Source organism: Fulmarus glacialis, unplaced genomic scaffold, assembly GCF_000690835.1.
Source record: "Fulmarus glacialis isolate BGI_N327 unplaced genomic scaffold, ASM69083v1 scaffold4054, whole genome shotgun sequence".
In the NCBI taxonomy this organism is placed as follows: Eukaryota; Metazoa; Chordata; class Aves; order Procellariiformes; family Procellariidae; genus Fulmarus; species Fulmarus glacialis.
Window position 1 is genome coordinate 30,746 of NW_009205947.1, and position 13,243 is coordinate 43,988.

A 13,243-nucleotide genomic window follows, 5' to 3' on the forward strand; every position below is an offset into this window, starting at 1 on the left:
AATTCCATTTCTTCCTTTCCTTTGCTGATTCCTATCTCTCATTGCTTGCAAAGATTTTTAAAAAACACCCTCAAATGTCCTTTTCTTAAATAATCTTCTTAAATTTCTGCATTGCATCTGTCTTCTTTTTACCCAATAAACTGATTTGGTGATGGCTTTTGCTTCGCTTTCTCTTATGATAGGCAAAATCAGGTGAACTTACCTTTCTTTCCTCTACCACTTCTTCGGAGTTTTCTCCTGTACCCATAAAAGATCTGGTCCCGATGGCAAGTGTTTTGCAATGCAGTTTGGCTCAATAAAGTTCTGGTAATATTAATACACAAACAGCGATTTGAGAACGACTTGGGGCAGGTAACAGGGCATGAATCTACATGTTAAGTGTATAATGAGCACGGTCAATGATTTATCAAAGCCTATATCTGGTAAAAGCTGAATTTGAGGCAAGCTTAAAGAGAATTGAATATAGCAGAAAAGATTTGAGCATAGACATAAAAGCAAGAAGTGGAAGGAAAGGAGAGAAGGTCGGGAAAAGGGTTAGGCTGGAACTACAGATGTTATAAAAAGTATTGGTAAAGGAATACAACATCTATTTAAAAAATCATGCATTTTACATATAGATAAAGATATATGGGAACATACAGTAGTATCAGTTACTTTACAAAGAGCTTGTATTAACTGTAGGCCTGCACTGTCTGAAGCAGGAAGCACTTTCTCATAGAAGAACAATGTAAAGTGACATTGTATCACGAATAAAAGGATTCAGGAACAGATCAGAACACTGTCAGGACCTGCTGATATGCTGGAAAGTTCAGTACAGCTGGGAGGTCTTGACACTATTTGAACAGCTATGTGTTACAGGAAGATGTTAAAAGAAATTAAGAAAGGGAAAGCAAACTGTTGTGCATTATTCTGATCACCAGATGTCAGTACACAATTGAGCTTTTAATGCCAGTAGAATAACCTGGCAAACTTCTTTGTGCTCTGGGCACAGAATATGAGTACCCAAAAGACATTACAAAAAGTCAATCTGTGTTTTAGACTTAAATATTTTTAATGAACCTGTTGTTATGCCTTCATAGACTAAAGCTGTATGTTTAATAACAGAGCACATTTTAAGCCATAACAATTTTAAAGTTAGATTACCTGCTGTAAACCAATCAAGTTACTCTCTCATAATAGTGAAGAAACTGCTAACCTAAATATTTAGAGCAATGAGTCTCAGACAAATCTGGCCACAGCAAATTAAGGCCAGTTGCAGTTTTTATATTTACGTTCAAGCTACTTATGACTTAATAAGAATACATTTTGGTGTGATGACCTGTCATGAAATCCCAGGTGGATGTTCCAGAGCAGCTTATTTGGACTCCATTTGTGTGGAGCACAGTTCATCCATTCTGAGGAACAGAACTGCATAGCTACCGAGACATGTAGAACTCGTTCACATTTCAAAATGCTACATAACAAAAACCTTCTGTTGAGTCACCATTTCAGAAATGTACCTGCTCTGAACTGTATAGCACAAGATATGAATTTCCATTGCTGAATGCTAATACATAATATTTGTCACCATTTTTATTTGATTATTTTTAATACAGTACAGCTTTTTACTGCAGAATTTGTTAGATGTTTAACCCAGGAGTCATTTGGAAGGCATAGATTTCAAAGAATAACTTAGAGGAAGAAAGGTTGAAATAAAGATTTACGGCAGACTAAATGAAAGATGGCTTTCAGTCATGAGTAAGAGCAAAACGCATAGGGAGTAGCTACTAATTTGGGTGGGGAGATGGAGATAACAAAAAGGGAGGACACCGAAAGGTACGTAGGAGGCAGGCTAAATGAAGAAGGGGACAGATCAAGCAAATACGTAGCACCTTTAAAAAACAGTATCATAGAGCACGTACTAAGCTGTAATTTTTTAAAGCTTCTTATTGTTACTGTAAAGGGCATACTAAATCCATCTCACAGATCAGAAGACTAAGGCTTACAGGTATGAAGAGGTCTGAGATGCTTTCAGTCATTTGTTTACACAAATACAAATAAAGAAACATGAACTGGGGGACAGTAAGTTTCTTAACATGCTCTATTTGGTAAAACCGACGTTAGTTAAATTGCACTACAGAGTCTAATTGTCCTACTAAATTACCTGGAGTAAATTAAAAAAAACAACCAACCAACCAACCAAAAACCAAAAAAAACCCCAAAAGCCAGGCAAATTATATTTACCGGAGTGTTTCATTTTGAAATGTACATTAAGAAATAAAAAAGGAACTTATCAGAAGCTATTATTTCTGCTTTTAATCCTTCTTTGGAATACATTATTTTTTCCTGTCTTTTTAGCTTTATGCCTTCCAGTTAGTTATTAAGCCTGGCTATACTTGACCGAATTGATACCTCAGTCATTATAGCTGGCTACTTTACCATGCTTTAGTTAATCCTCACATTATTTCCTGTATTACACATAGTAGCTCCGCAATAGTCAGCTAACTGTAGGCTGTGTTAGGAAACACAGCCTACAATCAGAAGTGAAATGTTTTGCAACTGAAAGACATTACAAGAAAAACAGTAACACATGACATTTGCATAATCATAAGCACCAACTATCCTGACACTTTTGCCATTATTAGTGTTTGGTTTGAAAGCTGCCTGCCTCTTATGCTGATAAACAACTGATGTGAAGTTGATAAGTTTTATGCATTCTCAATCTACAAAGAGGTCTGTGATTCCACACCTACATAAGCCTTACAAAAACCAACAGGTTAAGCGTGGGGAAAAAACAGGAAAGATCATCTTTCTTCGAATAGGTATTGTTATAATACTTTGCCTTCCCATCATTACTATGATCATTAGAAATATGCTGAAAAATTAAGAAAAGAACGAATTTTAGAGGTGACTAACTTCTTGCATAAACGGAGACTCACTGATGAGAAAATGGGAAGAATTTACTGAATTATCGTCAATTCTGTACTCACCAATTGATATATTAAGCATGTCAGTCTCCAGCAACACTAAATTCAATGAATGAAGTATCAATTTTGTGAACTCTGAGTTGCTGACTGTTTTATAAGAATAAAGAACTGTGAACCGTATGCATATCCATAATGCACATTACAATGCCAAACTCCAGGATGTGTTAATTTTCTGCAGTTTAGTGGAATCTCTTCAGTCTTCTTTAGCCAATGCAAGGCTCTTCTCATCTACGGATAGGTAAAAACTTTGTGGAAGCTGGGGTTTTGCAATGAGCTTGCTGAAAGAATAAAAGAACGGATGTAGCAAAACACATCAGCAAACACCTACAGTTTAAAGAGCTTTTTATCCAAGATGGATATCTATCTACTGCCAGAAAGAGAAAAAGCCTTTTTGTTTGCAAAGATGTAAGTTGCTCACTTCATGGAGTGGATTGAAAGGGAATAAAACATTTTTTGACAATTTAACACCTCAAAAACAACTGGGAAAAAAAACACCAGAAAAACCACTGACTGTTAGAAATGCGAGAGACTGACAGTGATCATAGATATTTCTACCCATACATCTGCAGGTACAGGGATGGCTGACCAGACTGGAAATACTTGAAGCATCTCTGAACAAGCATCAGCAAAAAAGTGCCATGCAGCAACAGGATTATTTGAGTCACATGAGCATTCTGGAATATAAGGCACCAAGTATCATGAAACAGTTGTGAAGAGCATCCCCAGAAGGACCAAGTAGCTCCAAGACCATGGGATTTGCTTGATTCTGGAAAAATATGGAGACTGTGGTAACAGGACAGGGAAGAAGGACTGAGGTGTTGACATAGCATACAGTTAGAATATGCTCTTACTGAGCATACTCAGAGTATGTTCTAAGAGTAAAATATTAAAATATTAAGTAAGAGTAAAATATTAAGATATTATTCTGAAACATTACATAACCAACATTTCTTTAACAACAAAGGGCTATAATGCATAACTGAAAGATTTTTGTTCAGACTGTCACGACTGTACAACAGATTCTTACTGAAGACAACTGCCAGGGCATAACATCAAAAAGCAAACAAACAAAACCCCCAAACTGTCCCTTCTTTATTTATTTTTAAATAAAAAAGACAGTAAAGAAATATTCCTTCCACTCCATCAGATCCATCGAAGTTTCAAAACAGAGATGGCATCTGTGAGGTGTTTTGGTTTTGATTAAAAGTGCTTAATTATTCTCTCACTGAATACTGTGAAGAAAAGACTCCTGCCAATATGATATCAGCAACAGCTTATACAGCTCCAGCAGACATACATGTCCTCTTTGGTATGAAGCTTTCATAATCTGAACTGATCTATTCCAAATATCAAGTATTTAATTAAATTGGTTGCTTTTAAAAATTTCATTTATTGCCACTGCAGTAATAAGTGCCTTTATGAGTTTACTATTCTTGATTGCAGCTTCTTTTGAAAGCACAGAATTTTCCTCCTCTGAGGATGCAAACATAAGAAATCCTCAAGAATGCTGAAATACAATATTCAAAGCTGATCTCCATGTGGTAATTTATTTCTGGATATTTTGATTGATGGCACAGACATCAGAAATCAGCACTTAGTAAGAACTGTGTTGTTCTGCTGTTTTGCCGGGAATATATGGCAAAACAAATACTCAATAAAAAAACCCATAGGCTGTGCTATAATATCACACTACATAGAAACTATTTACAGAACTAATAACCCAAAACACCACTAGGATGACCCTGCTGTGTTGCAGAAAAAGCCCTACGGATAAATGTTGAGAAGCTTAGGACAGAATAAGTACTGATCGTGGGTATCTTCAACACTCTACAGTCTGACATTTGTAACTATTATTGCTAAATTTGTGCTCCATGTAAGGGAAAGGCAGCCCCAAATCAGCCAACTGCAGCAATGAAAAAGCCCTTACTGTGAACAGCTGAGGATTTGCCTCAAAACGGTGCAAATCTACATTGCTTTATCCCACACATTCTTATCTCCACAAGCTAAAATTGTGCAAATCAGCTGTCATGATTCCTTTGCTTTAAATACTATGCTAATGAAGCTAAGGACTAATTCAGTTTTCAGGCTGGAATTTCACTTTAAAAGCCAGGACAGGAAAAAAGTTTGGGAGCCGTCACTTTAAAATTGTGTGGAAAATGAAATTCCAATACGAAGAATACAAAACAGAAAAATTATTTCACCGAACAACAGCCACTAACTTTAATCATCCCTCACTAATAATATACATGTATTCATAATGCCTTCATTAAACTACAAACAAGAATTACAATGAATATAAAATTCTGAGAGTTTAATTAGTGAAAAGCTTTTACCAGAAACAAGAGTGGCTTGAATCTACAAACATGCCACCATGTATCTGCAGAGACTTCAATGTATGTTAAGACTTGCACTGTGCATTCCACTATGAAACAAAGTTTATCAAAAAAATGTGAATTTGAATATTTTTCTTCTCAGAGAAGTATATACCTTGATGACAACTGCAAGTAACCCCACATCACTAAAATTTAATGCTACAACAGGAATGTCCATCCATAATGAATCCACAACAAACCAAATAACACTTTCTTCAAATAACAGCCCCTGTGAATAATCGTTTCGCATTGTTAGTAAAGAACTCACGATATAAATCAATTCCATATACTTCGAATTCCACCTTTTGTAAAGGGTAAAAACTTCCCCCTCCCCTTTTTTTAGTATAAGGAAGTGTTGTCAATATCATTAGCAGAAGAAGGGTGGAGAAAATTAGGGTATTGCAACATTAATAAACTTCTTATTTCTGCTTATGAACTAGAGTGCTCAGTCTCCTGTGAAGACACCTCAGAAACACTTGAAAACAAGGCTTAAGACAACATAGGTTTTTTTAGCGTTCACTTCTATTGAAGTGAAATGCCATCTGTTTATACAACTTTAGCAATAATAGGAATGGTTTTCATTTCTCCTGTTATAATACCAGCACTGTTTTTGGGGGGGGTATTCTATGATTTTTTCAATTCAGAACTGCCACCTGGAATTGACCAACCTTTAAAGCTTCGTTTTTTCCATTCATTGTTGATTACAACCATGATCTTGGTAAGTTAACTTCCTTAAAACTGGGGATTTCACTTTTCGTTTGGTAGGCTATTTGGCAGCTGAAAGATAATGGCTTAAGAAAAAAAAAGAAAAGAAAAAGCAGCAATTTACCCCCCTGAAGCCTGTAAGCATTGTTATATGAACCAAATCATGTTAAATTAACTCATAAAACTGGTATGAGTAATCTTAAAAGCTTATTTAGATTTTTCAGTGCATCTGTCAAACTGCAGCCACTTTAAATTGGAAAACTGTTTCACATGAAATTTAAAAAAAATATATATGTATACTGTACCTATTGAACTGCATGTATATATAATAATGCTATCTATTCAGAAGCAAGTCTACATTACTCCTCTTCACATTTGCTTCATTCTATACTTATTATCCACAATCATACCTATATATTCATAGATTTATATACAGTGTACTATGAACAATAAAATAAAAAATGTGGATAGGAATGGTGAGGTCTTTCTTCTTGTGTGGCTAGTTCAGAAAGTAAGATATAGGTGTATTTAAGAACAATGTGTTTAGGTTTCACTTATTCTTTAAAAATGCCTGTGTGTATTTATTCACATGATAGTGAATTTAACATAATTCCAATATATCCATTTCCATTACCTCCATAACATAAAGACAAAATTAAACATCTTTCAAATGGGAAGTGGAAATGAATTATTATGGAAAAAACATAAAAATGGGATATTTTCAGTTTCAAAAATTTTGTCTATTTTTTCCAGTTCAACATAATTACAAACCTACTCCTTTTCACAAACAGTTATGGGGTTGACAAGTCATTTCTTGAATGCAAGTGTTACAGAACTAAAAAACTATCAAGTCGGAATTTGTTCCTTCCATCTCCGAAGTTGTATGATACTGTCAGCATCATAGAAACCTACTACAGATTTTTAGAGAGAAAAAAAAAACCATGATAAAGCAAGTTCTTAAAGCACCTTCCAGATTTATGTATGTTAGCCTTAAAACATCAATTTCCTTAGGCTAAAAGTGACCACTGAATCTGCTCCCTTACAAATAGCGAACTATTTTGATATTGGACTTCAAAACAGTTGATTTTAAAGTTAAGATTTTATGGCACAGCTTGAATACGGTAAGTCTCTTCTTTCCCACCAGACCTCAAAAATTTCTTCTTAGGGTAACACAATTTTCTTTGTACTTTTTCACACAAGATATATAGTATCTTTAATACAAGAAATACTAAAATATCTTCTAAAATGTTACCCTCTTTTCATTATAGCTGTAAGAAATAGAAACAAATGCTATTTGTCTTCCTGACCATGCTGTATGCCAGAGCCTATGATAATCCCATAAATTTTAGCAGAGCCTACTTTTATAAACTACAGTTCTAATCTACTTTCATCACCCTCACACCCATAGTCACTTCTAACACTTATTTCAAAATCAAAGATTAGTCTTCTCCTTTCCCCATATTTTCAGCTTAAATACATTTCTGCTTATTTTTAGATTCACAAAAATAAACATGCAAAAATAAACAATGAGCAAGAGGACAACTGGCTCTGCAGAATGGGGTTGACATGTTACTTTTTGGCAATCTTCAGCAACATTTAATTCAATCAAAAATGTTAAATGACTTCTCAATAGTCACCATAACTCCACTGAAGCACTGTTTCCAGTAGCTCCTGAAATACAACACAGTAAAATAAACCCAGGATTTTTTTTTACATTAAAGAGAGTTGGAACCTCTCACACTAACCATTCGCCAAATTCCTTTTTTTCAACAGGGAAAGATTCTGGAGAAGCTAGGGATCTGCAGTGATTTAAGCTTATTGCGAGTTGTGCTAGATGGAATACCACCACAGAGAGATTCAAAACTTCTCATCAAAGACCTCAAAGTAGATGAGGTACCGTTGAGGATTTATCAACCTAAATGGCCACCTACTGGCAAAAGAAGAGGAATACTGTATTTTCATGGAGGCGCTGGCACGTTTGGGAGCATTAGTAAGAAATCAGCAAGTTTTATTTTTAAAATCAAATCCAAACCTTTACATTTTTACCTTCAGACTTGTGGCAGTCAGTATCTCACGTATCCTTCCTAATGACAATAGTCTTTGCAATCTCAATACTAACTGCAAAGAATCTTGCAAAATTAATAGTCTAGTGCACAGTTAAGGGTAGTCACATTTCTACTTCCTTTGGGCTACAGGCAAAATTGATGAAAGCAGCTCTTAGCAGATCTGAAGCTTCTAAATCCAGAACTGTGATCCAGAAAACACTCAATCAGCTGTCAGCTAACAGCAGAGGGACTCTGCTCCTCCTCCTGTTGAAGCTGTTCTAAGAAAGATTCTGTTCGCTGGGGCAGAGAAAGAGAGACCATTAAAACAAAACACATATGCTTAGGTCACTGTGAGGGAAGTTCAGCTCACAGGATGTTCTTGTACCTTAACTAATGGCTAGCTGAAAATAAGATATAGCAACAGTCCTGGAGTAAGGGTTGGAATCCATGTCTCGTCCCTCCTTCTCTTCTGTACTCCATCTTTTCTGGAAATGTAACTTAAAATCCTTTTAGACTGATACAGAACTCAGCCTAGATCTACTTTCTGGAATAATTACAGTATCATGAAAATGGCAATGTTGTTGCTAAAAAGAATACATCCTGGCTTCATTCTTTGGAACAATGCTTTCTTTACTTCTCAAGGAGAAATTTTTAGTTTTGGATCTCAACTGGACTGAAGTGTTTCCTGTAAGCTAGGATAGGGCCTCAAAGTACAGAATTTATTATATACTTCTGTGCTCAGCACTCAACTTTTGTGTAGAAACACTACAAAATCAGTGTTTCTCAACTTTCAGTCCACGCATCAAAGGAAGTCTAAAAGATATAAGATGGTCCAAAAAAATTTTAAAGAATACATAAAAAAAAAAACCCTTTGATTGTCTCAGTAGCTGCTGGCTCAGCCTCCTAACTGTTCTGGATCTCCTTCTGAGCAACCAAGTCTATGTGTGCTTTGTCTGGAAGCCAAGGCACCTAACATGGCAATCTGGATTTCATTCCAGGGGTCAGACAGGGAAGTTTGTGGGTTTTGAATCCTTTACTGTTTCAAAGGGTAAGTCAAGTCTCCACTAGCACTATGTTAGGCAGACTTCAGTTATCTGCAAATGGATTTGAAAGTCTACCTAGCTTTGTTTAGCATCATGCAGAAACAATAACATAACTTCCAGTAAATTAGGTTCCATTCTGCACTGTAGCAGAAATAATCTACCCTTGTTTTACTGCACAGTACGTTAGTCTGGGTGGAGTGTTAAGCTGCCACCAGTTGTGATGCTTCTAGTTCTAGAGCTAGTTTGGGTGGCAGTGAGGACGCAAGGGATAAGCCTCTATGATCTAAGTGAAAGGTGAATTCCTTTTGCTGGACGAAAAAAAACACACCACAAAGTTGCATAGTTGTAGTTGTTGTTCACAACACCATTTCTGTTGCACAATCAGCACACTGAGGGAGCTATATCACGTGCCATGGCTTAATATAATACTCGTACCTATACACTGACTGTAGTACATGACCTTTCATTTGAATTCCCATTGGTACTTGGTAACAGGAAACCAAATAATATAATGACAAGGTTTTAAAAGGACTTGGTGAATCTACATACTGGTAAGCCTGAAGTCTGCAACTAGCAAATTAGCAGAAGCTACAATGAAGAACAGAATCAGTGGTCAGATAAATATGACTTACTCCTTAAAATCCATACAAATGGAAGTCATGCTTCACAAACCAATGTAAGCTTTTTAAATGAGTCAGCAAATACATGAATAAAGGAGACTGAGTTGATGAAACCTACTTTGATTTCCAAAAGAGTCTCTTAAAGAGGCTACACACCCATGACACAAGAGGGAAGGTCTTTCATTTGGATAAAAACTGATTAAAAGACAGAAAAAAGACGGATTGTGGGAGATTCCTGTGAGATTCCCATAAGGAGATCTGTGCTGGGACCAGTGCTAATCAATTTTTCAAAAACAGAAAAGATTGGTGAAAGCTGATATAATACTAAGTCCTTCAAGGTAGTAAATGGATGACTGAAAAACTGCAGAATGTCTTTATGATAGCAAAGGATTAGACAATAAAATGACAGGTGAAATGGTGTGTAGAGAAGTCAAACAGATGAACAGAGCATCCTAACTTTATAAATAAAACAATGGACTCTAAGCAGACTACTCCCTTGCAGGAAGAAGATCTTGGGATTATGGCAGAAAATTGCCTAAAAATGTTGACTTAGTGCACAGTAGCAGTCAAAAAGCAAATAAAGTGCTAGGAATTATTATTAGGAAAGGACAAAACAGGAAACTTCTTTATGCCACTGTAATAAATCCACAGTGCATCTAAATACAGTATACTGCTTATAGTTCTGGTTCCCATACCTCAAAAAGGATATTAGCAGTACCAGCAAAACTCAGAGAGAGGCTGCATAGGTGAGAAAAGTGCTTCTGTACAGAGAATAAGCAAATAGACTATGACTCCTCAGGCTGGAAAAGACAGATAAAGACAGATACACTAAAAGTGTACAAAATAATGAGAAGCAAGAGAAGTTAAACAGTGAATGACTATCCACCGTTTCTTACAGTACAGGAGTTAATGTCACCAAATGGAAGTAGCGAATAGGTACAAAACGAGCAAATGGAAATGGTTCTTTACACCTTTGTTAAGCAAGCTATGGAATTCTTCAGTGCACAAAGTTGTTAATGTTAAAATCATGGGTTCAAGAAGTGGTTCAAATAATTTAGGGAAGAAACATTAATCAAGGGCATTAAATATAAAGACACAGTTTCTGTCTCAAAGGAGTGCCCTCAGCCTCAACTTCTTGTATGCTTCTTATATGCTTATATGCTTGTCCTCAGCTTATGCTTCTCATTAGACATCTTTTTTGACCACCAGCTGAGATGTGATACCAGCCTAGACAGACTTCTATTTTTTCCTAGTATTACCATTCTTACATGCTTATATTATGCCCTAACAGCCACTGACCAATAACCAGAAAATATATTAACATGTAAAGGTCACATTGCAAAGCAGATGTTACTCATCGGTCTCATGTTGCAGTGCCTTCCACAGAGCGTACGTTCAAGGATCTATATTTTCATTTCAAAAGGATATTTGATTTTTAAAACATCATTTGTGATAAACTTTCTCTTTAGGAGCCTTTGAAAGAATATGCCGCTATATTGCCAAAAAATGCAACTCAGTGGTTGTGTCTGTTGGGTAAGTGCTACTTTTACATAGAAGTATTTATGGTAATACAGTTCACAGTTGAAACGTTTCTGAAAATATGCTGAAAATATTTACTATTTTAGATTGTGCTCCCTATTTTTCGCTGTAGCCTCTCATTTAGTTTAGAAATGTGGTTATAGGCAAAGTGTTCTAAAATAGCTGTAACACCATTAGTTTGTCTTTCCAATCTACACTGGTTAAAAACAAATATAATCTTTAAAATTTAGAATAAAAAGCCTACATAACTACCACACCAGTCAATCATGAACAACGCAAATTAAATTTTTATAATTACTTTGACAACAACCACAATATCTTTGACATTTCAGTTATCGTTTGGCTCCTGAACACCCATACCCAGGGCAATACTTTGATTGTCTCAATGCCACCTTATACTTTATGAGGAATTTAGAAGAGTATCATGTGGATCCCGCTCTCATCATCATTAGCGGTGACAGTTGTGGAGCTAATTTTGCTACAGTTATTTGCCAAATACTGCTGAATAAGAGAGATCTCCCAAAAGTACGTGCTCAGGTCTTACTTTATCCAGGACTACAGGGGCTAGATTTTCATTTGCCTTCCTATCAGCAGAATGCTTCAGTTCCCATGTTGTTTCGGAAGCTAGTTATCTACTTCTGTTTTCGTTATCTTAATAAAGAACCATCAGTTTTGGAAGACGTCCTACAAAATTGCCATGTTCCTGAGAGTATGAAACAGAAGTATAAAAAATGGATAAGTGCTGACATTATTCCTGACGAATTTAAGATTAGAGGCTACGTACCACAGAAATCCACTTCATATAAACCTGAAGTCCATGAAGCAATCAAAGAACTTTTAGCAATTACATTTTCCCCACTTTTAGCTGAAGACTCCATTATTTGCCAGCTCCCTGAATCCTACATTGTGACCTGTGAATTTGATGTGCTTAGAGATGATGGACTGTTATACAAGAAGCGATTAGAGGACAATGGCGTTCAAGTGACATGGTATCATTCTGAGAGTGGTTTCCATGGAATTTTAGCCTTTTTTGGCTATGGGATTTTTTCCTTTTTATCTGGAAAAAAGATAATGGATAGTACTGTGAATTATATAAACAGTTTATAAAAGTATTTTTCAGAACAAAGATGTAAGTCTTACATTATCCTTGGCAAAGGATGTAAACACTTTTTATTTATGTTTTGGATTTTGACTACATTTTATACTTTCTAATTTCTGCTTCTGCAGTAACTCTCAAACAAATGTTAAGATTATTTAAAGCACCACCATTCTAGAAAACATTATAAAAACACACCAATAAGATTGAGATGCAAAAGCAAGGCACCTGGCACATACTGTTTCACTTCAACTCTAGCAATTCCAGCATCTTTGCATGGCTGGCACACATTCAAGGCAAGCAGCAAGAACATCTCTTCTCGAAGATTCTTCAACTGCCAAGAAATGCTGAAGACAACCACCGGGGTCTACTTTGGCCCTTGTGAGAGACAGGAGATGTTTAGGGTATCAGATGGAGATCCCAATGACTCAGGTTCTGTGAAGTCTTATTTCAGATAGTGAAATTGCAGCTATGCATTTTAATTTCTAGGGTTGGTTTGCTCAAAGTTAGTTTGCACAGACTTTTCATGACAAAGTGTAGTCAAAAGAAAGGCTTCTGTCTGAAGCAGAAGTTCTAAACTGGAACTAGTATGGGTTTGATTTTGTTTGGAATCAATCTGAGAAATGATGTTTCGTTTTGGAACTTGATTCTTAAACTGGAATCCCTAAGCTTTAATGAGTGTGTACATGTTAGGGAAGTGCAGAGGTGAGACTTCTTTTCCTTTTTGTACTCTTTGTTTTTCTTTCAAGATTATCTTATGCTCAAGACTACCTGTTATGCTACCTGTTATGCTATGTTTGTTTAAAAAGTTCTGAAGATTACAGATGTAAGAAGGTAGAGAAGCACAACATTATATT

General features: G+C 35.9%; 1 protein-coding gene across 1 annotated transcript; it reads left to right on the top strand.

Annotated features, from left to right (window-relative positions):
* Nucleotides 1-5,873: 5,873 nt before the first annotated feature.
* Nucleotides 5,874-12,397, top strand: LOC104075148 (arylacetamide deacetylase-like 4). Its single transcript, XM_009575561.1, has 4 exons — nucleotides 5,874-6,056; nucleotides 7,817-8,033; nucleotides 11,221-11,284; nucleotides 11,623-12,397. Exons 1-4 carry the CDS (start codon nucleotides 5,874-5,876, stop codon nucleotides 12,395-12,397), a joined length of 1,239 nt encoding a protein of 412 aa, XP_009573856.1.
* Nucleotides 12,398-13,243: the final 846 nt, after the last annotated feature.

Excerpts from the sequence above, each read along its gene's own strand:
- LOC104075148 (XM_009575561.1), top strand. The coding sequence starts at position 5,874 with ATGCCATCTGTTTATACAACTTTAGCAATAATAGGAATGGTTTTCATT. Across the intron at positions 6,057-7,816 it reads TGATTACAACCATGATCTTG|GGAAAGATTCTGGAGAAGCT; the intron begins GTAAGTTAACTT and ends TTTTTTCAACAG. Across the intron at positions 11,285-11,622 it reads TCAGTGGTTGTGTCTGTTGG|TTATCGTTTGGCTCCTGAAC; the intron begins GTAAGTGCTACT and ends TTGACATTTCAG.